We start from the raw sequence: 27,241 nt of genomic DNA on the forward strand, positions 1-27,241 counted from the left end.
GGCCATATTGTTGGATGACGCACATGATACCTAGGAAGAGGTGCCCCAGGGCACAGTAGTGCCCACACTCCTCCATGGTCCAGGATGGACATGACTGCAAATTAAGCAACCGTCCCTGCACTTAGCAGGCCTCCCACTCAGGCACATCATGTCAGAGGGCACACAATTGGACATGCATGCTGGAAGGCTGTACATTTTGGAGACACACCCCTATGTCGTGATTCACAATCAGTGCCAAGTGACATGGACACCACAATGACTGAAATTGGCCATGGCACACGCAAGGTCCCCATACCTGTGGCACATCACCCCCACACATGATGCTGATAGCATAGGGCACCTGCATGAACTGCCTGCATAAATAACCTTGTGCAAGAGTGGCGACAGACCAGGGAACACATTGCAAGGAGGGGAAGGGAGGGAGTGAGAACAGCACTGTGCTACTTTGTGGAGAAGTTGACGCACTGCACAATCAAACCCTGGCAGTGTATCCATGCAACTGCACACTTACATTGGCTGGGGACACACAACTGACACACATGTACCTACCCCCTTCCTGCTGCTGCCTCTCCTGTAGGCGCCTGTCCATATCGGGGAAGACCACCGCCAGCACACGCTTCTGGATGTGGGTCAGACGACGGCGGCCACGGTTCTTACGGCTCTCAGGTGAGTCCCCCAGCAGGAGCCGTGCAATCCTCCTCGTCCAGCACCGGATGTCCTGCCAGCGTTTCCTCACCTGAGACAGGCTCCGCCTCCGACCCTCTGTACCCCTCACGGCACTGACGGCTTCCCTCCAGATCTCCCCCTTGGCAATGGCGCCTACCTGTGAGGATGCAAAAGAGAGAATACATTAATCCACATGAGCAAAGACACAGAGACACACATATAGAACAATCCTCATTATGAACAGGCCATGGTATGCATGCAACTAATTGCACCTTTGTCATAGGGACATTATCCACTGTGGAAGGCCAAATGCACTACGTGCCAGTGGAAGCACACGGGTGGCATGAGGGGTACCACACACTCACTGACCAGGGATCACACTGTGCCTCACAGGCTACACCAGGATTATGTACAGCACCTCACAGCAGTCACCTGCCCCAGCACACTGATGCTACCTCAGCAGAGTACACAGACACACACAGGTACAGGACAATCACATGGCATTGCCAACTGCGGGTACACACCTCACTCTGCCCATGTGCCAGTAGACGGGGGTGTCACAGGTGTGGGGCTGGCTCAGCACGGCATGCACACAGCACTGCTCCCTGCTCACATCCGATGGCCAGGCCATATCCATCCCTCATGCTGCTTGTGTGCAACACTCCCCATATGCACTCACCCACATGACAGGGGACTAACACACACACCAATGTGCAGGGGACGAACACGGCCTTTGGACACTCACAGCACAGGTACACTGAACAAACACACATCCATGGGTACTGACACCTGTCACACTGGGGGGAACACAGGATCACATCAGGACTGTGGAAACAACATCCCCAGGAGGAGTATGCAGGCAGAATGTGGCATGCACCTTGCATTCATTGTCACAGTAGGCACTATGCAAGTGAGGAGTGCACACAGGAAACACAGCATGCTCTGCATGGGTGACATGAGGCCTTCCACACCCTGGGACCCACTCCAAACAACAGTGCATGTCTGTCACACATGGACACAATGCCAGAAGTCACTGTCACACAAAAGGGGCACAGTCTAAGCTAGTGGAGTCTGCACTCACCTGAACCCCTGGTCGACCATACAGGCTCTGGAACTGTGGGAGGATCACATCTATCAGGGCAAGGTTCTCCTCCTGGGTGAATGGCTGTGACCTCTCCACAGTCCTGGACATGGTGCCAGAGGAATCACTATCAGCAGCAGTGGTCAGGGATGAATGGATGTGCAGGCAAGTGCTCTCTCATGGGACCTGGCTGCCTTATATATGCCTGGCTGGCCTGTTCATGTATAGGAGTACAGATTGATTGGTCAGTCACATTAGCATCCTACGTTTCATCCAATCCCTTCAAACCTACCCCAGTGTGTGGCTTTGCATGGTTTCAGTTTTGATAATGATGTCAAGTCAACATCCACATTGCAACAATGTAGATTCTTTCAAACTGACTTCTGCTGTGCACCTGGTGCTCAAATTCAAAAATTTAACTCAGTCTCCATGGCAACCATCAGGCATTTAGGCCCTTATACTTGTCCCTCATGTGTCCCCTATGTGTTTTCATACATTTACACACAGGTACGGTGCGTTCCACGCCCTAGGGCACCCCACAAGCAGTGATACCGACCGTACATGCGCTTGTACGGTCCGGATCACAATATGGGCGCTGGCGTATGCGTACGCCACAGTAGTACGGACTGTACACGCGCTTGTACGGTCCGGATCACAATATGGGCGCTGGCGTATGCGTACGCCACAGTAGTACGGACTGTACACGCGCTTGTACGGTCCGGATCACAATATGGGCGCTGGCGTATGCGTACGCCACAGTAGTACGGACTGTACACGCGCTTGTACGGTCCGGATCACAATATGGGCGCTGGCGTATGCGTACGCCACAGTAGTACGGACTGTACACGCGCTTGTACGGTCCGGATCACAATATGGGCGCTGGCGTATGCGTACGCCACAGTAGTACGGACTGTACACGCGCTTGTACGGTCCGGATCACAATATGGGCGCTGGCGTATGCGTACGCCACAGTAGTACGGACTGTACACGCGCTTGTACGGTCCGGATCACAATATGGGCGCTGGCGTATGCGTACGCCACAGTAGTACGGACCGTACAAGCGCGTGTACAGTCCGTACTACTGTGGCGTACGCATACGCCAGCGCCCATATTGTGATCCGGACCGTACAAGCGCGTGTACAGTCCGTACTACTGTGGCGTACGCATACGCCAGCGCCCATATTGTGATCCGGACCGTACAAGCGCGTGTACAGTCCGTACTACTGTGGCGTACGCATACGCCAGCGCCCATATTGTGACCCGGACCGTACAAGCGCGTGTACAGTCCGTACTACTGTGGCGTACGCATACGCCAGCGCCCATATTGTGATCCGGACCGTACAAGCGCGTGTACAGTCCGTACTACTGTGGCGTACGCATACGCCAGCGCCCATATTGTGATCCGGACCGTACAAGCGCGTGTACAGTCCGTACTACTGTGGCGTACGCATACGCCAGCGCACATATTGTGATCCGGACCGTACAAGCGCGTGTACAGTCCGTACTACTGTGGCGTACGCATACGCCAGCGCACATATTGTGATCCGGACCGTACAAGCGCGTGTACAGTCCGTACTACTGTGGCGTACGCATACGCCAGCGGCAATATTGGCCCAGGGACCCTATACACGCGCTCCGAGCGTATGTACGGTGCGTATAACAACTGTCAGTGGTGACAGGCGGCACACAGACAGGAATGGAGCGGACAGGTATTGCCAAGGGTGGACACCAATGCATTGTCTGTGCAATACCACCTGTGTGTGACACAGGTGTGTCAGGATGTGATGTGGCACTTTACCCCTGAGGTGTGGGCAAAGCACATGTACGATGAGCTGTGTACACATGTCGTGTGTGATGGTGCGCATTGTACCACACATCCCCTGCACTCCTTTGACATGTGTGCATGTCGTACACACTAGTGGAGCCATGAGTCACTTGCATGTCCCAGTCACGGACACCCGCACCTGTCCCCTGATGCCAGGTACACGGAATATTACATATGACACGTGTATGGCTGCGTTGCATGCTGCAACCATGTCATGTGTGTGGCATGTCTTTCCATGATTTTGCTGTAGGTGTGTGATTCAATGTGTCAGCAGTTGCTGCTGCCAACATGTGTCTGTGTGTCGATGGGCATGGCACACTGTTCCGCACACCAGCCCACATATGTGATTTGCCATGAGGTGTGTATGTATCCAACTACACGGAGTATCAACACAAGTACATATCCACATGCTCCCTATGTATGTTCTGTCTCGACATGTACTCCTCAAAGGCAATGTGTGTGGCCTGTCCTATTCCTATGACATGTGACCAGTGCATATCGCATCCAACTACCTGTCTGTACCATACGCATACTACCTCTGCACATGTGTGGATGTCTGTGAATCCTGTGATGCGTGTGCATGTTCACTTACACTGGCCCACAGCTAGTCTCATGCCATGTCATCGTGATCTTGCCCCCCTCCGTTAGTGGCTGTCCCTTGGTAGGAGTGTAACCTGACTGGCGTTCGTGTCCAGGAACTGTGGCACAGACCTGACTCACAACGTGGCATATGTGTATTGGCTGTGTAACATGTGCTCAGTGCATTGACGATGTTGTTGTACAGTGCTCACTCTTAGGTGTTCCTTCCATTTCACTGCAGGGCTCCGCCTCTCCCTCGACGTATGCCAGACATTGCTGCCCTGCATGAACGGGACTGTATACGCCGCTACAGATTCAGCCAACGGTTGATTGATGAGTTGACTGGCCGGCTGGAAGCACAACTCCTCCCGCGCCACAGGTATCCAAGTGCACTGACACCCAAGTTGAAGGTGATGGCAGCCCTACATTTCCTTGCCACGGGTACGTTCCAACATACCATTGCTGATGTCGGGGGCATGTCCCAGACGATGTTCAGCCGTGTTCTGCATGATTTCTTAGAGGCCATGTTGGTTCACCTGGATGAGTACATTAAATTCCCAAATCGTGAGCAGTTGACAGATGTCAAGCGTGAGTTCTATGCCCTGGGAGGGATGCCCCATGTCATTGGGTCCATAGATGGGACACATGTTGCGTTGGTACCACCACAGGCACAGGAGGTGGTGTATAGGAATCGCAAACATTATCACTCCATTAATGCCCTTGTGGTGTGTCTGTCCAACATGGTGATTTCACATGTCTGTGTTCGCTTTCCAGGATCAGCACACGATGCCTTCATCATGAGGCGTAGCAGGGTGCCAGAAATGATGCTGCAGCTGCGGAACGAGCGAGCATGTATTGTTGGTGGGTAGACTCTGGCAGTTCTGTGTTTGGCGTCATCTTCCAATCTCACTGCCTGTGCTGACACACTTCTGTCCATGATGTTTCCTTGTAGGGGACGCTGGCTATCCCAACATGCCATGGCTGATGACGCCTGTCCGCAACCCCAGCACGGCTGCCGAGCACCTCTACAACAACGCACATGGGCGGACCAGGAGAGTCATTGAGAGGACGTTTGGACTTCTGAAGAGCCGATTCCGGTGCCTCCACAAGACCGGCGGAGCACTCCCATATGCCCCGGTGAAGGTGTGCAAGATCATCATCGTCTGCTGCATGCTGCACAACATGGCAGTGGAGGAAGCTGTTCCACTCATACTGGATCAAGATGACCAGGACCATCCACCCGTGGAGGATGAAGGGCTTGGTGACGGGGCAAGTGATGTGGAGGAGGAGGAGGCTGTGGAGGACATGCGGAGTCGGCTCATACGCAACTTCTTTGCTTAGTGGTGAGTTCCAGTGTCTGAGTGTGCACGCATTGGGCCGTGTGTGGCATGTGTTGCAATGTGTGTGTCCATCTGCATGTCTGCCAAGTGAGTCAGTGGTGTGTATTGAAGTGTCACTCAAGTGATGGCGCAATGGAAGGATGTTGTCTGAGGGTCATCATTGTCACCTGTCATGTTAACAACATGATACGTGTTAAGTACATGCTTGCGGATGTGCTCCTTTGTGCTGAATCCTTGTGTGTCTCTCTTCCACAGGTCCATGTGCATGCTGTCTGCTGGTGGCATTGTTGTGCTCCTGCTACTCCTCATGAACACAGCGACATGTGCTGATTCAGCGTCACATGCACGGGCAAGTGTTGAAATCTCCTCAGGGTAAGGGATGCCTCACGTCGTTTTGGGTGTGTGAATTGTTTGTAGTCTGTGTGCACTTCTCCGGTTCATGTGTGTTCCATTTGCATACATGGTGATCCTACATGGGGAACATGACATGGGGCAGGCTTCACCTGGAGCCATGCTCAGACTTGGTGACTGTCATGTGGCAGGGGATTGGGGATTGTGATGAGGCCATCATTGTGTGTAACACTGGCCTCGGAAACATACAGGTTGCACCGGGTTGACATGGTGTGTGATTGCCCCATCAGGGCCTCAATGGTGTATAGCGGCCTCTCCGTGGCAGCAGGGGGTGTTTAGCTGTTATCCGTCACTTGTGTGCCAGGTCAATGGGATGCCAGCATCTGTGTTGCAATGGGGGGTGCCAGTGTTGCTCCCACATGTACATCCACATGACCTGTGTATGTGTTGACAGAGTATCATTGTCATTCCAACACACATGACTAATAAATTTGTCCCTCTGTCTCCAAGGTGCCTCTTCCCTGTCAATGGTGCCCTGTTGCCACTGTGCGTGCCGCAGGTCTGGCATAGTTTTCATAGGTGGTGCATATGTGTCTATGTGTAGAGTGACAAGATGCTAGGGGTTTGTCAGGGAGTGGGAACTGTATTATGCACAAGATGCACAGTTCCATCCACCTCAAGGCAAGAGAGACCATCCCCCAGGGAAACTACAACATCTGTGTAGAATCCTACCCTGCAGTCTACGGACATGTGCCTCACGACTCCCATGGTACTTGTCCATATCCGGAGTGCATCTGCACAGCTCTGCTACTGCGTCGGGCAACCAGGCCACATCAACGTCCTAACGGGATGGGGGGAATGTTTCACAGCCAGCTGCAGGATGACCTTCTAGATCCACGCCCACACTCATGATGCAGCCCACAACCCCAACACAACCATGTGGCACAGTGATCCTAAACTGCATTCTGGCATCTCCATGCATCCAACCTTGGCCTAGCCACCATTCTCAACATCCGCCTGACGCAAGCATGCTGCACATTGTAGGGACACATGTCTAGACATACCTGGGAGCGGCAAGCCAGGTCACTCCACATGATCCCTGACCTCTGCGCATGACTGTTGCTCCCCTGAATGTGTCTGTAGCCACAGTTGTGCGGGAACCACTCAGCTGGTTGGGCCCAGCACAGGTGAGTTTGGTACTCCATGTCTGTATCAGATGAGACATTGGGACCCATGTGTGTCCTGTGCAAGACTGCGACCCCACGGTTTGGATGGTTGGAGTTAATTCTGAGATCAGGCATGCTTTGACTGTACGACACACACATGTATTGTAATAATGTAGAATCACGGCATCATCTTGTAAGTGTGATTAATTTATTTGTGGTGGGGTACGGGTTTGTGGGGATGACAAGAGGTGCACAGCGGGAGTGTAGAATCCAAAGTTCACTGGGGGAGTTGGTATCCTTGTCGTAGCAAACTGTCAGAGTCCATGCCACAGTCTTCGTCAACATAGGTCAGACAGTGACCAGCAAGTCCATGTGGCAGACAATGTCATGTGCTGCTATTGGGCCAGAGGGCCAGGTGCCAGGCCAGGTGACCTGGGAGATGGTGATGTTCTGCTGACTCTCACAGTCTTTTTCGTGGACGACCCACCTTCCTGCGGGGACCCTCGGAAGCAGTCCGTGACGATGTCTGTGACGCTCCGTCGGATGAATCCTCCTCCTCCTGATCCCTCCCTGTGTCTGGTAATGGCCTTCGCCTGGTGCCACAGGGAGGGTTGCCCATGTTGTCGGCAATCCGACGGAGTACACCGGTCATTTGGGTTTGCACCGCCACGAGCTCAGCCTGTCTATCCTCCATCCTTCCTTGGTGTTGCAGTTGACAGGCATGTTGCTGGGACTGCAGGGTCTTCATCTCCTGGAGGGTCCCCTTGATGTCATTGAGGGTGGACGCAATCTGGTCCATGCCCCTGGTGTCACGCCGGTATGTATCCAGGATGTTGCTGACCTGGGACACTACCGGGTCCTGAGCTGCCTGGTCAGGTTCGCGCCTCCGCCGTCCTCCACTCCCGCCACCCCTGCCCACGTGCACCTGGCCTGCCGTTGTGGGTGCATCGGGTCTCCGGGACCCCTGAGGGATGGCATCTGCGTTGCCGCCTGCCTCCTCCTGGGTGCCCGGAGGACCGTGTCCCTCCTGGGCAGACTGGCTGGGTGGTCGTGTGCGGGCAGGGCTCCTGGACGTCTCCTGGGATGTGGCAGGAATGGGGGTGGTGGTTGGCACAGTTGTACCTGACGCAGGTGCTGCAGGTGGTTGGACACCAGAGGGGCCAGGTTGGTCTGGGTCATCCACGGAGTGGTGAGAGTCATCGCTGGCGGTGGGGTCATCATCCCGCGGAGCCTGGTCCTGTGTGACTTCCCCCCCAGTGTTGGGGGGTGTTCGTCGACGTTGACCTGTGTGTGAGAGAGACAATGTTGACAGTGTCACATGTGGCATCCATGTTGCATGCATTTCTGATTTGGCACTCTTCCTCTGGGTAGTTGGATCTGTCCTGCATTCCTCTCACAGTGCACTTGTGCATGGCTATGTCCCTTGGCCACAGCTGTCAGGGCTTTACGCATGTGTGAGACACAATCTTAGTTGATGCATCTATTTGGGTACACAGTCAGCAGTGTGGTGTGCGGGCGTAGCGAGCCATGCAGAGGCGCCTTACGTGTTGCACTGTACGTGGCCAAATGGTGTTTTGGCAAGGCAATTTGATGTTGCAGGTAGGGGACTGAAGCATTTGTGACAGGGTTCTTACCGACACGGTGGGTGGGTATACTGGGTGTGTGGTTAGGTCTGTGCCTGCAGCACGGATGGACTCGTGCACAGATTGACACATGGACCGGTCTTCATCTACGGAAGGGGGGGTTGAGGCACTGCCAGACCTGGTCTGCATGCACACAGTCCACCGGCTGACGAGTGGACATGGCCACACCACCCAAGGGTGATTTAGTCTCCCTGTGTCTCCCTTCCTCCCTCCCTCTGTCACCCTCCTCCCTCCCTCTGTCGGTCTCCCTCTGTCACCCTACTCCCTCCCTCTGTCTGTCTCCCTGTGTCCCCCCTCTGTCTCCTTCCCTCTCATTCCCCCTCTCCCTCCCTCTCTTTGTCACTCTCTGTCACCTCAGGCCAGCTTCCTGGGCACACACAGTTAGCCGGTCTTTGAATGGCCATTGGCTTGTTCATGTGAGTTAGTCCCTGTTCTCCGGGCACCCATTGGGCAGTGTGTCTGAGTGTAGGCTGCTGCTGTGGCGGTGTGTGCTGAGACTCTATCAGAGCGATGCATCTTCATTGTCTGCTGTTATGTGCAAATTGTGCCTTCAGACCCATGGCATCCTGCATGGCAGCCATCATTTGCAGGCAAGACAGTACTGTGTGGGTACACACAGTTTGTATGGCTGTGCCCTGGGCCATATGGGCTGAGGGCATTGTTGTGTGCTTGTGAGTTGCTCAATGTTAGTTTTGCTGCCCCCACTCCCAGCATCGACCACATCCTGTGTTGTGTTGGTGTATTGTGTGGCCTGTGACTTGGCATGGCCCTGATTGATGCATGGGGCATGGAGGTGCCAGTGGCATGTGTGTGTTTGTGGAGTGTTGTTGTGTCCGGTGGTGGCTTGGGGGGGGTGGCATGCATGATTGATTGTGTATGGCATCCCCCCCATGTGAGGTGAGTTGTTTGTGTACTCACCAGGGTCTGGGAGTCCTGGCAGTCCGTGTAGTCCCTCCACCGCCAGCGTGGACATCACCTTCTCCTCCCAGGGATGGTATTGTACCGGTCTGGGGGGCGGCCCTCCTCCAGTGATGTTCCCCTGGTTGTGATTGTCAGTCATCTTCCTCTTGACCGTCCTCCGCAGATCGTACCACCTGGATTGGCACTCGTGCCTGGTCCTTCTGGTTGTCCCAACAGCATTCACAGAATCGACGATCCTCTGCCACATGGCGGTTTTTTCGGATATGCTGGTCTGTCTGACCAATGTCCCAAAGAGCTGTGGCTCGACTCTGAGGATTTCGTCGACAAGGATCTCCAGCTCCTCCTTTGTGAACTTTGGATTCTTGGTGGTGGACATGGCGTGGGGTGTGGTTGTGGGGGTGTGGGTGTGGATGGCTGTGGGTGTGTGGGTGTGGTAGTGGAGGTGTGTGTGTGAATGTGATGAGGGGGTGTTTGTGTAGGTGGTTGTGTGAAGGTATGCAAGTGTGAGGTTCAAGTATGGTGGTGTGGGTCGTCTGTGGGCTCTGGCAGCAGTGGGTCTGTTGCAAAGGCTCATGGTTTGTGTGTGTGGTCCATTTTTATTGGTCCATTTGTGGGTGTGGCTGTGTTTGAAATTTGTGTGGGTGTGTTATGAGGAGTGATTGAGTTTTGGGCCTCTGTTTGGCAGTTTGGCAGTTGCAGGTGAGTGTATGTGATGTTTGTGGGGTTGTTGGGCCTGTTTGGTGGTGTGGGGAAACTCTACTTGACTCTCCTTGTGTAAATATGGTTTGTCCGGGTTCAGTACGTGTTTTTTTGGCGTCAGTACGGTCCGTACATGCACTGGTGGGGGTGCGGTCCGTACATTCCCTGGTGGGGTGGTGGTTCGGTGCGTACATACACGGCTGGGGTGGGGGTTTGGTGCGTACATACACGGCTGGTGGTTCGGTGCGTACATACACGGCTGGGGGGGGTTCGGGGGCGTACATACACGGCTGGTGGTTCGGTGCGTACATACACGGCTGGGGGGGGTTCGGGGGCGTACATACACGGCTGGTGGTTCGGTGCGTACATACACGGCTGGTGGTTCGGTGCGTACATACACGGCTGGGGGGGGGTTCGGGGGCGTACATACACGGGTGGGTGTTTGGTGCGTACATACACGGCTGGTGGTTCGGTGCGTACATACACGGCTGGGGGGGGGTTCGGGGGCGTACATACACGGGTGGGTGTTTGGTGCGTACATACACGGCTGGTGGTTCGGTGCGTACATACACGGCTGGGGGGGGGTTCGGGGGCGTACATACACGGCTGGTGGTTCGGTGCGTACATACACGGCTGGGGGGGGGGTTCGGGGGCGTACATACATGGGTGGGTGTTTGGTGCGTACATACACGGCTGGGGGGGGGTTCGGGGGCGTACATACACGGCTGGTGGTTCGGTGCGTACATACACGGCTGGGGGGGGTTCGGGGGCGTACATACACGGGTGGGTGTTTGGTGCGTACATACACGGCTGGTGGTTCGGTGCGTACATACACGGCTGGGGTGGGGGTTTGGTGCGTACATACACGGCTGGTGGTTCGGTGCGTACATACACGGCTGGGGGGGGTTCGGGGGCGTACATACACGGCTGGTGGTTCGGTGCGTACATACACGGCTGGGGGGGGGTTCGGGGGCGTACATACACGGGTGGGTGTTTGGTGCGTACATACACGGCTGGTGGTTCGGTGCGTACATACACGGCTGGGGGGGGGTTCGGGGGCGTACATACACGGCTGGTGGTTCGGTGCGTACATACACGGCTGGGGGGGGGGTTCGGGGGCGTACATACATGGGTGGGTGTTTGGTGCGTACATACACGGCTGGTGGTTCGGTGCGTACATACACGGCTGGGGTGGGGGTTTGGTGCGTACATACACGGCTGGTGGTTCGGTGCGTACATACACGGCTGGGGGGGGTTCGGGGGCGTACATACACGGCTGGTGGTTCGGTGCGTACATACACGGCTGGTGGTTCGGTGCGTACATACACGGCTGGGGGGGGGTTCGGGGGCGTACATACACGGGTGGGTGTTTGGTGCGTACATACACGGCTGGTGGTTCGGTGCGTACATACACGGCTGGGGGGGGGTTCGGGGGCGTACATACACGGGTGGGTGTTTGGTGCGTACATACACGGCTGGTGGTTCGGTGCGTACATACACGGCTGGGGGGGGGTTCGGGGGCGTACATACACGGCTGGTGGTTCGGTGCGTACATACACGGCTGGGGGGGGGGTTCGGGGGCGTACATACATGGGTGGGTGTTTGGTGCGTACATACACGGCTGGTGGTTCGGTGCGTACATACACGGCTGGGGTGGGGGTTTGGTGCGTACATACACGGCTGGTGGTTCGGTGCGTACATACACGGCTGGGGGGGGGTTCGGGGGCGTACATACACGGCTGGTGGTTCGGTGCGTACATACACGGCTGGGGGGGGGTTCGGGGGCGTACATACACGGGTGGGTGTTTGGTGCGTACATACACGGCTGGTGGTTCGGTGCGTACATACACGGCTGGGGGGGGTTCGGGGGCGTACATACACGGGTGGGTGTTTGGTGCGTACATACACGGCTGGTGGTTCGGTCCGTACATACACGGCTGGGGGGGGTTCGGGGGCGTACATACACGGCTGGTGGTTCGGTGCGTACATACAGGGCTGGGGGGGGGGTTTGGTGCGTACATACACGGCTGGTGGTTCGGTGCGTACATACACGGGTGGGGGTTCGGGGCGTACATACGCGGGCGGGGGGTGGTGGGGTGTTCGGCGCGTATGCGGGCACATGTCTCCATGGTTGCTATGGGAGTTCGGTTCGGACGGTGTTTTTTGCGTACGGTTGTGAAATGGGGAGGACGGGAGGGATCGTACTTGCGCAGTCGGACTTTATTTTTCCGCACGGTGGGTTTCTCGCCCGGGGACGTGTCGGTGACTTTTCCCGACCCGAGGACGTGTGGGGAAATCTTCCCAATGCGATTCGTATGGACTTTTTTCCGTTCGAATCGTACTTGGCAGTTTGTACGCTACTTTGACGATTCGGACGGAAAAAAATCCGGATACGAGTCGGACGGGGAATTTTTTTACCGGATCGGAATTGGCACCTCAGTCTCTTAATAAGGAGCATTGGTTATTAGAACAATGTCTTACATAATAGTGCTATGCTTTGAATTATTTAGACAATGCTTATTCATTTGTCATTTTGGCCATTGTTAATTCATAACAACTTTTCAAAAAGAAACAGTTTCATCTGCAATTGTTTCTTCTTTAATGAATTGTATTGATTTGTGTTGACACAGGACAGTAAAATAGTTTATGCATTTGTGATCTTTGTTCACAGAATATCCTAGCTTTAAGGAGGACCATGCATGTTTGCACTGTGAGTCAAATTTCCCAAGCGAAGAGATTCTTGCTGAACACCTACAGGCACTTCACCGGAAACCTAGGGAGGAGAAGGAGTTCAAATGCAGGAATTGTGAGAAGAAATTCCCAGTTAAACAAGCCCTACAAAGACAGTATGTACCAGTAAAATTTATATTTTGGGATTACATTATATCCTTTATTCCACTTATATATATTAATGTTTTGTAAAAAACATTATTAATGCACATTTGGTTTACTGGCTACTCTCTTTCCAATGATGACAGTTACAGTTCACATTCTGTCATTAGTATCAGGACTGCGTCACATTGGACTTAATAATGTAAAATGTACACCCAATGGGGTGATGTTTTTCTTAATGATATTTAGGACAAAGTATTTATAGCAGAAGATATTTTGACCATGATATTCTAATGTACATTCTTGTTAGTGTCTTGTTGGGAGAACATATATTAATCATTGTTGTCCTCACTCGCTCCTTTGTGTGAAAACCTTTATTGAGAATACAGCCACCACATACAGGAGCTAGATACAGTGTAGCAGAACAACTCCTGTATTTGCTGACAATGTATCATGTGTATTGAAAATCCATCCAACATATGGTTGGGCAGTATTTTGGTTATTTTTTAAATGCTGTCAAGTCTCATGGGACCATTGCTAGAAGACTATAGTGACGACATTTATCATTGATTTCAACACTAAGGACGCCGTTCTCAGACTTCTGAATCATGCCATACTTTTTTTTATTTGCTTATAAAACACAAAGGCCCATAAATACTTGGAAACTGCAAACTTGTCCCAAACGAACCATACTCAAGCAAAATATTGGAAACTGATGTGACTAGGCAACTACACATGTATGTGAAGAGAAAATATGTTCATGTTCCCGGGTTAAGATTCTGACTGACAGAAAGGGCTAAGATCACATTGGATGGTATTATAGAATGTATCCTCATCACTTTTTTTGAAGACAATTAATAAGCACTGAATGGGATACTGTAACCATATTCACTGTGAAGTAAAAAGATGTTCCTGTGCCCTGGTTATGATTCTGACTGACAGAAAGAGACAAACTCACATTGGTTGGCGCTAAAGAAGGTGTTCTCATCACTTTTGTTGAAGACAATCAATCAGTAATGAAAAGAATACTGTCACCGTATTCTCAATTAAAGTCAAAAGAGGGGATGGGGATGTGAGGAACATCTTCAGATTGGATATAATTCTATCTCCATACTATAGCCAAAAACAAGAACCACATTGGTGGAGTCCATTAGCTGTGATGTCCTTTGTGGGGTAACACATGGATCTGAACTCTTCATCTGCTCAACATTTATATTCACTCATTAGCTCAAGCAATCATGTACCACAGCAGTCAATTCCAGATGTATTCAGACAGCAATCAGCTTGACATTTGCCAACAAAAGGGAGAGCTTTCCAGGTGGAATAAAAAGCCTCTTCACTCTTTAACACAGTGCAGGAAGCACAATGGCCTATTTTTAAATTGATCCAGGGTAAGATGCTACATGTGGGTCATACATATGTGGAGCGTGCCTACACAAAGATGAAAGACATTAAAATATTTGTCATTTCAAACATTTGGTGGCTGTCTGAAGCAGAATAACCAAATGGAATCCTAGGCAAGTTCTGCTGACTCTGTAATTAAAGCTTGTTGTCTCTGGCATTTGATATAGTTCCTGATCTTGACATTCTTGGGTTTGAACTTGTTTAACATTCAACTATTTTTGTGCTTTATTTTGGGAAGGAAACTGTGAGCACATCTGGCTATCTTGAGTTCAAATTCAAAGCAAAATTAATATTTTGTTTGACTTTCCATAATGCTCTTAGAAAGCTTGCTACTTCTACTTTATCATCCTGATGTGCACCATCTTCATAACATAACATACAGCCTTGCTTCTCAACAGTTCTTGGAGGCTTCTCTATTCCCTATTTTGTACCTGAGGCATAAGAAAAGCACATACAGAAGAGTATCCATCATATTATTGCTAAAGTTGAATATGTCATTGTCCTGCTGTCCTCTATTTTTCAGATTCTTTTTACAGTGAGAGAATCGTATCTTGATTTCATAAACAATCTGCTCTATTTGATGAATAAAGATAGTTGTGAATGTCACCATTGGCTAAAAGCATTTGAGTAAATGGATTGAGCTAAATTTGAACCAGCCACACTGATGTGTTTCCAGTTCCATGATGTGCTTTCCTTAATGTTCTTTGGACAGTGGAAGTGACTTTGAATTGACACTTTTGGGCAGTCTCCTTTATTTCAACATTTCTGGGAGGTTTATTCACTTGGCTTCTATTTCTTTTCCTTGAAAAGGAGTAGTTGCTACATAGCCCCAAAACAAATCCCCTCACTTTTTGTTTACTTTAATGGATACATATTGAGTGCTCTCCTGGCAATGTTTTAGATTGTTTTTGGCCTAAATTATTTTTAAGTAATAGCACCAGTAGTGATGTGAGAATAAATAGAAATATTTTTCAAACCCATCTCTCAACTATATACATTTTTGACCTAGGCTTGAACATAACCCTTCAAATAAAGGAGTTGCCAAAAATCTCTGACTTTAATCATTCGATTACAAGAAAGATTGTAATGTCCATAAGAACCTCACACCAACTTTAGCAAAGATCATTGTTGATGATGTTGCTGGGTTATTGCAACATATTCTACACCTGCCTCGTGAAATATTCCTAATCAGTTTGCAGTTGATAGAGCAGCCGATGACCAAGTTGAGCCTCAACCTAAACATGGCATCTGCCTAAAATTATCTTCTTTGACTTTCAGTGTGGGCGAGGTTTACATTCCTGGCCTGGAACAACCTGTTTTTTCGAACTGTTTTTTTTAAATTTAAAATGTTTATTTTAGACATACATATATTCAACATACAAAGGAGCAGAAAGAAAAAAAGATAAAATAAACCAAAAGAAAAAATACATTAGATGTCTGTTGGAACTGGGTTTGCCAATTCACAAGGGTAGCCTGGCTAGCGGCAGAAAGACATCCAAAGGCATTCTGTGTAGAGTAGCTGTGCAGCACACGCATCCACCTAGGCAGAGTCACGCACGCAATGACCTGACACCACACCACTTATGCTTAAAATCAAGACTCTTTATGTAGCTTTTGATTGGAGGAAGAGGATTATTTCAGCCTACATTCATTTCTCTTCTTACCATGAATCAACATAACATTAGAAGTAATTTAGCATAGATTCATCACTGTATGAGTAGAACATTAAGTCTAACTTGGCATGAATTCATCATAGTACGAACATGTCATTAGAAATTACTTAGCATGAATTCATCATAGCACGAGCATTTCATTCAATATAACCTGGCATGAATTCATCCTAGTACGAGCATGACATTAGGAATATCTTAGCATGAATTCCTCATTGTACGAGCATATCATTAAGTATAATTTGGTATGAATTCATTATAGTACGAACATGTCATTAGGATTCACTTAGCATGACATTAACCCGCTTTAATAGGGACACTGCAACTGGGGCTTTATCCCCCTTGTGAGGGGAGCAACCTGGCGTATGGCTTCCAGATAATGCAATCGGAGGGGGGTTCCTTGTGGGGCTTTAGCGATTGCCTTATGGCTCTTCCCCGCCTCACACGCTCGGTGGCGTTAAGGCCATCAATGTCCCACTCCTCCCGGCGTCTCCTCGGGCACTCGCGGCCCAGTCCCAGTCTTTCCCGGGGAGGGGCGGATGCGGGGCTGCCTCCGGAGAGACTGGAGACTTCTCGGCAGCATTCCCGCGCTGATGAATTGTCCGCCCCCCTCCCCGGGGATTTTACCTGTGCTCTTCGGCCCTCCGGGGCCCTTGCGCTTGTCTCGCCGATGCAAGGAAAGTCCCGAAGCCGCTTCACTCCCGCTAGAGCGGCACAGCTCGCGGGGAGTGATGACGAGGGGCGGAGGAGGCTGGTCTAGGGCGAAGGAGGCAGGACGAGGGCAGGGGCGAGGCCTATGACACGGCCGGCGCCCCCGTCACGTGATGGGAAGGAATTTCCTTGACTCTGCTGCGGCCGCCGGTGCCTCCACGGAGGGGATTCTCCTCAGCTGATGCGAGGGACACGACCGGGACGGCCAGCTCCCCCAGACAGTTGCAGCTCCTTCGGGCAGCGACGGTGAGTTTGGAGCAAATTAATATTTCTCTGCTACCGTGCTGACAGGAACTCGGGCAGCGGCGGTGAGTTGGGATAATTTTCAGTCTCCCCGATATCACGCTGACAGGAACCCGGGCAGCGGCGGTGAATTGGGAATAAATGGCGCTTCACAGACACAGCGCTTTAGGACTCAGTTCTTCAGGGGCAGGACAGCGTCCATCTAGTTTAGTGCTTCTAGCGCATAGCGCTGGGGTCTGGAGGGGGATCAGTACTGACAGAATCAATGAGGGGGGCTCTGGGGAGTCCCCTACAGTTCTTAGCTTAGATGGTGGTTTCTAGAGGCGCTGATGGTACGCAGCCCTTTTTCCTGTCAAGGGGTTGGTTAGACAGATCGGGAGGGGTTTTGAGTTGGAGGCTGCTATCAGTCAGGCCTCCCTGGATGGTCCCCTGGGGATTCCCTCACACTGGGCCAGGTTAGTGGGTTTGGTCAGGTTTCCTCACACATCTTAGAGGGCAAGGCCTAGACCTAGTCACCCCTAGTGGTATAGGTGCCCCCTCCCCCTTCCGCCTAAATCTCCAGCACAGGGTCCTCCCCAGGCCAGTGGTACCTCAACAACTGACTAGAAGGTTTCCCGCCCTTTCTATATATACCCCCAGGTCATGTGACCTCTCCCTATTCCGGAAGGTTCCAGGGGCTTCTACATTCTAACTGTGGTCAGGGGAGTCAGGCTGGTGATGTCACAATACTAAGAGGTTCTAGCCAGCTCCTGACAACTAGAGCGCTACTAGAAAGACCGCTCTGCAGTAGCAGGGGTCTGTGGCAGCCATGATAATAGTAGAGAGCACCTGCACCTTAGCATTGGCTAGCAATGGTAAGGTCCCGGACCTAGGGCCAACCAAAAAGAGGGTGGAAAAAATGAGGCAAGGGTGAAAAAAAAAAACCAGGAAAGACCACCCTAGGGCGGACAGGTCTAACAGGCGTCCCCCCCAGCCGAAAGTGGGGAGACCTACCCAACCTCTAGGGAGCTCTCCTCGCTAAGGCGGAAAAACCGGGAGAGACCGTCCGCGTTGGCGTGGTCAACTCCGGGCCGATGTTCCACCCGAAAGTCCATCCCCTGTAGGGAAATGGACCACCTTAGCAACTTTGGGTTCTCGCCTCTCATTTGCATGAGCCAGCGAAGGGGGCGGTGGTCGGTCTGAATGAGGAAGTGAGAACCAAAAAGATATGGTCTCAACCTCTTCAGGGCCCAGACCACCGCAAAGGCTTCACGTTCAATGGTGCTCCACCGTTGTTCCCTGGGAAGGAGCCTTCTGGATATAAAGGCCACCGGTTGGTCTTGGCCATCCTGGTTCAGTTGCGAGAGCACAGCACCTACGTCATGCTCAGAGGCGTCTGTCTGCACGATGAATTCCTTGGTATAATCAGGAGTCCTAAGCACCGGAGCGGTGCACATCGCATGCTTCAAGGTGTCAAATGCCTCCTGGCAAGCAGCTGTCCAGTTGACTTTCCGTGGTTGCTTTTTAGATGTCAATTCAGTCAGGGGGGCAACGATGGTTCCATACCCCCTGACAAACCGGCGGTAATATCCAGTGAGGCCGAGAAAAGCTCGGACCTCCGTTTGGGTCTTGGGGGGCTCCCAGGCCAATATGGCCTCAATCTTGGCCTGGAGGGGCTGCACCTTACCCCCACAAATCAGGTGCCCCAGGTAAACGACAGATCCTTGTCCGATCTGGCACTTGCTGGCTTTGATGGTTAGACCAGCTTGTTGCAGAGCCCGCAGCACCTCCTGGAGATGCTGCAGATGGTCCTCCCAGCCGCTACTGAAGACAGCTATGTCGTCCAGGTAGGCCGCTGAGAAGGACTCCATGCCAGATAGTACCTGGTTCAACAACCGCTGGAACGTGGCCGGAGCATTCTTGAGCCCAAAGGGCATCACTTTAAATTGAAAGTGGCCCTCGAGGGTGGAGAACGCCGTTTTCTCCCGTGCTCCGTCCGCCATGGCAATCTGCCAGTACCCTGACGTCAAGTCAATGGTACTAAGGTACCGGGCTGCTCCCAGCCGGTCAATCAGCTCATCCGCCCGAGGGATCTGATGAGCGTCCGTCTTGGTGACGGAATTCAAACCCCGATAATCCACACAGAACCGAAGTTCTGGTGTGGTGCCCGGTGGGGCCGCTTTCGGCACCAACACTACCGGACTTCCCCAAGGGCTGCTGGAGGGCTCAATAACTCCTAGCTCCAGCATCTTGGTCACCTCACCCTGGATGCTATTCTTCGCTTTGTCGGACAGCCGATAAGACTTGGCTTTGACCGGTGGGCTGTCCCCTGTGTCCACATCATGGGTACACAGATGCGTGATTCCAGGCGTGAGGGAGAACAACGAGGCGTACTGCCCCAATACCTGGCGGCAGTCCCTCCGTTGTTCCGGGGTCAAGGATGGGGAGAGGACCACTCCCTCTACCGAACCATCCTTCTCTTGGGCCGCCAGAAGGTCAGGAAGAGGCTCGCTCTCTTCCTCCTCGCTCCCATCCGTCACCATGAGGAGGGTCATCTCCGATCTCTCATGGTGCGGCTTCAGGCGGTTGGCGTGGAACACCCGATGGGGCTGCCGGGGGGTCTTCAAGTCTACTACGTAGGTGGTCTGGCCTCGTCGCTCCACAATCTCGAACGGACCAGTCCACCGGTCCTGGAGGGCGCTCAGCTCCCCAGGCTCCATGACCCACACCTTCTGTCCAGCATCCAACTCCACCGTCCGAGCTTTGCGGTCATACCACTCCTTCATGACGGCTTGACTGGCCTCCAGATTGGCTGAGGCCTTCTTCCACAGCTTGGCCATCTGGCTGCGGAATGCCAGCATATAGTTGACAACATCCCGGGGAAGCTTCATTGAAGTCTTCTCCCATCCCTCCTTGACAACGCTGAGGGGCCCCCTAACGGGATGGCCGTAGAGCAGCTCAAAGGGGCTGAACCCGACTCCCTTCTGCGGCACCTCGCGGTACGAAAATAGCAAGCAAGGGAGGAGGATGTCCCATTTCCGCCTCAAGTCCTCTGGCAGGCTCCGGATCATCCCCTTTAAGGTCTTGTTAAAGCGCTCTACGAGCCCGTTAGTCTGGTGGTGGTAAGGAGTGGAGAGCCGATAGGTCACCCCGCACTCCTTCCACATGGCCTGCATATAGGCTGACATAAAATTCGTGCCCCTATCCGACACCACGACCTTGGGGAATCCCACTCGGGTAAAAATCCCCATTAGTGCCCGCGCCACTACGGGTGCAGTGATGGTCCTCAGAGGAATGGCCTCAGGGTACCGGGTGGCGTGGTCCACTAACACCAAGATGAACCGGTGTCCCGAAGAGGTCGGAGGGTTCAATGGTCCCACAATGTCGATCCCGACCCGCTCAAAAGGGGTCCCGACCACCGGAAGCGGTTCCAAGGGGACCTTCACCTTGGTTCCTGTCTTGCCACTTGCCTGGCAAGTCTTGCAGGTCTTGCAATAGGTGTCAGAGGCAACTCTCATTCTGGGCCAATAAAAATGCGGGACTAACCGCGCGAAAGTCTTGTCCTGGCCCAGATGTCCAGCTAGAGGTATCTCATGGGCTAATTCCAGCAAAAAGGTCCGGTAGCATTGTGGAACTACTAAGGCCCTTGAAGATCCATGCACTGGAACCTTCGGCTCACTATAAAGGAGGCCATCCTCCCAGTACACGTGGTAACTACCGGATTCCTTATTGGTCGCTTGGGCTGTGGCCTGTCGCCGTATGCCTTCAAGCGTGGGGCACTCTCTCTGGCTCCGGCAAAATTCCTCCCGGGTAGGCCCTCCTTCCACACACCACTCGGCCGGGATAGGCAGGTCCCCCACAGGTACAACATCCACCTCCGCGGACTCTGGGGCCACAACCGCCGGCTCCCCTTCCATCACACGGAGGGTTTCCACCTCCTCTTCTGGTCCAACCTCGGGTTGGGCTGTTATTTCCGGCTCCAACCCGGTGTGAGTTCCTTGCCGGGCAGCCATGGACCTCGTGACCACACAGGCCCATCCTGGTAACCCCAGCATTTCTGTGTGGGCTCGTAGCTCCACTTCCTTCCAGATGTTGGTCTCCAAGTCGTTCCCGAGCAGACAGTCCACTGGCAAGGCGGGGCTCACGGCAACTTTCAAGGGGCCTTTGACTCCTTCCCACTCAAATGGAACCTGAGCCACCGGGTAATGACTCAGGCTGCCATCAGCCAATACGGCCGGATGGAACACGTCAGGGATCAACTGCTCCGGGGACACCAGCCGCCTTACTACGGTGGTCATGCTGGCACCTGTGTCCCTCAGAACCTCCACCTCCTGTCCATTCACCCGCACCCTCTGCCGGTACTTGGCAGTATTCGATGGTAAGGAAATCACTGGGACCTCTTCCCTATCCCCCAGTGAGACAAGGGTCAGGCCTGTCCACTCCCCCTCCCTATCTAGGGGCAACTCCACCCCAAGCGCTACACTAGCCACCCCGGGGGGCTTGCCTCCTGCAGGGGCGGGAGTTCTTTTGCGACACTGGACATCCCCCTTATAGTGTCCCACCTCCCCACATTCATAACACTTGACTGTTCTTGGCTGTTGACCCTTGTCAGGGTGAGTGGGCTTTGGGAAACTGGACTGAGAGGGGGTTCCTACAACTTTCCCAAACTGCCTGTTTGGTGGGCCTCGGAAGAGCTCCTTCTTTTTATCTCCCCCCTCTTTCTTCTGGGGGGCGCTCTGTCCACCCTTCAGGCCATCTCCCCCGGGTCCCCTGAGGGTCACTCGGGTGCTAACCCAAGTATCCGCCTCTTCCGCAAGTGTCCGGGGGTCGGTCAACTTGCCGTCCACCAGATGTTGGCGCAGCTCCGGAAAACACTTATCCAAGAGGTGCTCTCTCAGAAATAGGTTGTACAGACCCTCGAAATCCTGCACCTCGCTGCCATGCACCCATCCATCTAAAGCCTTCCGGGCATAATCATAGAAATCCACCCAGTTCTGCGTGTTTAACTTGTGACTGCTACGGAATCTCTGACGGTATCTCTCAGGGGTGAGGCCAAACTTCTTAAGCAGGGCCTCCTTCATCACCGGATAGTTGGTTTGGTCTACCTTCTCTAAATACAGGAGGGTGTCCCTCACTACGGGGGGTATATATCGGTACAGGCCACCCCCCCAGTAGCTTGTGGGCACCCCATGGACCTTCAGGGATACTTCGTACGCCTCCAACCACCGGTTGATGTCGTCCCCCACCCCGTAACTAGCAATCACATCCTTTGGGAGGTAGAATTTAGGCTCCCGTGGAACCTCTGGTACGCTGCCACCATTTACATTCCCTTGCGCACTGATCTGCAATGCCCTCAACTCCAATTCTTTAAGCTGGAGCTCATGCGCAAGCTTCCTTTCCTCCATTGCTATCCTCTTATCTTCCTTTTCCTTCTACAACTTTGCAAGCTCCCACCTTAGTAGCCTCTCCTCCCTCCTGTCCTCATACTCCTCCGGCGAGGCACTCCTTCTAGATACACTGCTGCCTGCCCCAGAACGTCTCCCTGGCGACCGGTTTTCACTGGCATCAATGTGCAGCAGGTCTAGTTCTCCTGATGTGCCCGCCTCCCCTAGTGCCCCCTGCCCCTCCGGTTCCTCGTCCCCTTTCCTCTCTGGGTGGGCTAATACCCATGCTTGTAGGGCTTTACGGAGCTCTTCTCCTTTGGCTCTCTTCCCAACTGCCACCCCCATCCCCTGACAGAAACTCCTCAGCTGAACCACCGAGTACTCCTCTATGTTGGCCAGCTGGAACTCCATTTCGACAGGTGGGGACCCAGACAATATGAGTGAATATTAGGACGTAGGCAACAACTTAGGGCAATCCTCTGAGCACACCGTTAGACAGTAGGGGCCACCTGGCTATGCTTGCTGAATAATAGGTGTCCAATTGCGACAAACTCTGCCTCACTGGAGGGTGCTGCACAACCACAGATTCGGATCCCACCGCTGAGCACCAAATTATGTTGGGACTGGGTTTGCCAATTCACAAGGGTAGCCTGGCTAGCGGCAGAAAGACATCCAAAGGCATTCTGTGTAGAGTAGCTGTGCAGCACACGCATCCACCTAGGCAGAGTCACGCACGCAATGACCTGACACCACACCACTTATGCTTAAAATCAAGACTCTTTATGTAGCTTTTGATTGGAGGAAGAGGATTATTTCAGCCTACATTCATTTCTCTTCTTACCATGAATCAACATAACATTAGAAGTAATTTAGCATAGATTCATCACTGTATGAGTAGAACATTAAGTCTAACTTGGCATGAATTCATCATAGTACGAACATGTCATTAGAAATTACTTAGCATGAATTCATCATAGCACGAGCATTTCATTCAATATAACCTGGCATGAATTCATCCTAGTACGAGCATGACATTAGGAATATCTTAGCATGAATTCCTCATTGTACGAGCATATCATTAAGTATAATTTGGTATGAATTCATTATAGTACGAACATGTCATTAGGATTCACTTAGCATGACATTAACCCGCTTTAATAGGGACACTGCAACTGGGGCTTTATCCCCCTTGTGAGTGGAGCAACCTGGCGTATGGCTTCCAGATAATGCAATCGGAGGGGGGTTCCTTGTGGGTCTTTAGCGATTGCCTTATGGCTCTTCCCCGCCTCACACGCTCGGTGGCGTTAAGGCCATCAATGTCCCACTCCTCCCGGCGTCTCCTCGGGCACTCGCGGCCCAGTCCCAGTCTTTCCCGAAGAGGGGCGGATGCGGGGCTGCCTCCGGAGAGACTGGAGACTTCTCGGCAGCCCTCACGTGCTGATGAGTTCTCCGCCCCCCTCCCCGGGGATTTTACCTGTGCTCTTCGGCCCTCCGGGGCCCTTGCGCTGGTCTCGCCGATGCCCGGAAAGTCCCGAAGCCGCTTCACTCCCGCTAGAGCGGCACAGCTCGCGGGGAGTGATGACGAGGGGCAGAGGAGGCTGGTCAAGGGCGAAGGAGGCAGGACGAGGGCGGGGGCGAGGCCTATGACACGGCCGGCGCCCCCGTCACGTGATGGGAAGGAATTTCCTTGACTCTGCTGCGGCCGCCGGTGCCTCCACGGAGGGGATTCTCCTCAGCTGATGCGAGGGACACGACCTGGACGGCCAGCTCCCCCAGACAGTTGCAGCTCCTTCGGGCAGCGGTGGTGAGTTTGGGGCAAATTAATATTTCTCTGCTACCGCGCTGACAGGAACTCGGGCAGCGGCGGTGAGTTGGGATAATTTTCAGTCTCCCCGATATCACGCTGACAGGAACCCGGGCAGCGGCGGTGAATTGGGAATAAATGGCGCTTCACAGACACAGCGCTTTAGGACTCAGTTCTTCAGGGGCAGGACAGCGTCCATCCAGTTTAGTGCTTCTAGCGCATAGCGCTGGGGTCTGGAGGGGGATCAGTACTGACAGAATCAATGAGGGGGGCTCTGGGGAGTCCCCTACAGTTCTTAGCTTAGATGGTGGTTTCTTGAGGCGCTGATGGTACGCAGCCCTTTTTCCTGTCAAGGGGTTGGTTAGACAGATCGGGGGGGGTTTGAGTTGGAGGCTGCTATCAGTCAGGCCTCCCTGGATGGTCCCCTGGGGATTCCCTCACACTGGGCCAGGTCAGTGGGTTTGGTCAGGTTTCCTCACACAACTTAGAGGGCAAGGCCTAGACCTAGTCACCCCTAGTGGTATAGGTGCCCCCTCCCCCTTCCGCCTAAATCTCCAGCACAGGGTCCCCCCCAGGCCAGTGGTACCTCAACAACTGACTAGAAGGTTTTCCGCCCTTTCTATATATACCCCCAGGTCATGTGACCTCTCCCTATTCCGGAAGGTTCCAGGGGCTTCTACATTCTAACTGTGGTCAGGGGAGTCAGGCTGGTGATGTCACAATACTAAGAGGTTCTAGCCAGCTCCTGACAACTAGAGCGCTACTAGAAAGACCGCTCTGCAGTAGCAGGGGTCTGTGGCAGCCACGATAATAGTAGAGAGCACCTGCACCTTAGCATTGGCTAGCAATGGTAAGGTGCCCGGAGACCTAGGGCCAACCAAAAAGAGGGTGGAAAAAATGAGGCAAGGGTGAAAAAAAAAAACCAGGAAAGACCACCCTAGGGCGGACAGGTCTAACAATGTCACATTTTTCTCTCGCTTTCTCTTGCTCGTTTTCTATCCCTCCCCCCTGCACTACCCCTCCCCTCTCCCTCATGATCCAAAAGAAATTTGAACTTAGCGTTTCTTTGAAGCACACCTTAACCTTCAATTTAAGTGCAAATAAATATAGAAAAAAAATGCCACAAGACTTCCCACAATCATTGTGCTATCCTAAACTAAACTAATTTCCATTGAATCAGTGTCCTCATTAATCCATCTGATTACTGGCACCAAGATTTCAAAACCTTTTTTGCTGCCCATTGTCCCCTCCATTTATAGACCGCTAATGGCCACCGGTATACTGCTAACAATTTCCCAAGTCAACAGTGTACAGAAGGAGGATCTTGATCTAGCCAGGCACTGGCCAAGCATAGCCTGAGCACTGCCATGGCTATGAATACCATAATCCGATTTGGTTCAGCCATTTCCTGATTGCTCACCCCGAGAATAATCACTTGGGGAGTAAAATCCACCCCATATCCCAACATATTTCTGAAACGATTACCAATCTCAGTCTGAAGAGAAGCAAGTCTACACCTGAGACCCCCCACCTAAAAATTCGTGCTGGTGTAATATATAAATGGAGCCAAGTTTTAAAACATTGTAATTGCAAATTAGCCAAAATAAATGCTGTTTGGCTTAACAGGAGAGAGTCCTCACATTTATTTATTTTATTTATTTATAAAGCTTTATATAGCACAAACTTGATCCCGAAGGATATCAGAGCGCTTTACAATTTGAGGGAAAGGAAGGTAACAGTTCAGTACATGAGTCAAATGGGGAATCTACATAGGCATTGAATCAAATAGTGCTCACATAACAGACCGTTTACAAACCTGAGGCAAGCGAAGAATGGGCTAGTCGATGAAACATAATGACCTAAGGGGAGCAAATAATAATAAAATACAAGATTAACAACAAATACTGGAGTATGTCCTATGCGATTAGAGCTGACAGTCGCCCCTCTTGTTAAGGTAAGAACTTATTCATGAGGAATCTTTTTGCTTCCAGTTTGAAAGCAACTTTGGAAGAGATTCTACGATTTTCCGGTGGAAGAGAGTTCCAGATTTTTGGTGCAGAGCCAGAGAAGGCTCGTTGGCATGTTCTCTTTTTGCGGAAGATCTTAGATTTCAAGAGGAGGGAATTAGCACTCCTAGGCGGTCTACCCCCTCCGGATAGTTCTAGCTTTTGCGCAAGGTAGTTGGAGGTTTTGAAGTGGAGGGCTTTGTGCGAAAGTCAGGCAATCTTTAGTTGAATTCTAGCTTCGTAGGGCAGCCAGTTTAGAGATTTTAAGACCGGGGAGATGTGGGCATTTGGCTTGGTGCCCGTAATCAATCTGGCCGCCATGTTCAACGAAGCCTTTAGAGGGGCCAAAGTGTATTTGGGGAGGCCACAAAGCATAGCGCTGCCATAGTCAAGCCTCGGCAAAACTAGCGCTTGGCCCACTTGCTTGAAATCTGCTTGAGGTAGGAAAGGTTTGAGATTCATGAGTGTTCTCAGAAGGTGGTTAGATCCCTTGCACACATTGCTAATATGAGTCTTCATATTCAGATGCTTGTCCAGGGTGATACCTAGAGATTTAGCTGAGTCAATAATGTGGGGGGAGCCGTTGAAGGTGGTGAGTTGGTTCATCCAGAGGTCGATTTTAGGAGTGTGTTTCGGTGGAGAAATGAGGAGGAATTCTGTTTTGGAGTTGTTTAGCAGGAAGTGGTTCTCAGTTAGCCAGTTTTGAGTAGTCAGTAGGGTGGAGTTGAGTGAAGTGACGTTATCCGGGGAGGAGATTTTCAGATAGAGTTGGGTGTCATCTGCATACATATAGAAGCAAATGGACTTTAGTACATTAGCTAATGGTTCCAGGAACAAATTGAAGAGAATTGGAGATAAAGAGGACCCTTGGGGAACCTCCATGGTGACTGGGGATGGCTGGGAGAGTGATTGGTTCACCTTAACTCTTTGGGACCTG

At 52.2% G+C, this 27,241-nt stretch overlaps 1 protein-coding gene across 2 annotated transcripts in view; it reads left to right on the top strand.

Moving 5' to 3' along the window:
* Positions 1-27,241, top strand: part of PRDM5 (PR/SET domain 5) — a 687,250-nt gene that overhangs the window by 239,452 nt on the left and 420,557 nt on the right. For both annotated transcript variants that reach the window (XM_085641579.1, XM_085641580.1), the window contains exon 5: positions 12,943-13,117. In XM_085641579.1, coding sequence (XP_085497705.1) covers positions 12,943-13,117 — 175 coding nt within the window. The remainder of the gene's footprint in view (positions 1-12,942; positions 13,118-27,241) is intronic.

The sequence above is a fragment of the Triturus cristatus genome, chromosome 2_2 (assembly GCF_964204655.1).
Source record: "Triturus cristatus chromosome 2_2, aTriCri1.1, whole genome shotgun sequence".
NCBI classification, from domain to species: domain Eukaryota; kingdom Metazoa; phylum Chordata; class Amphibia; order Caudata; family Salamandridae; genus Triturus; species Triturus cristatus.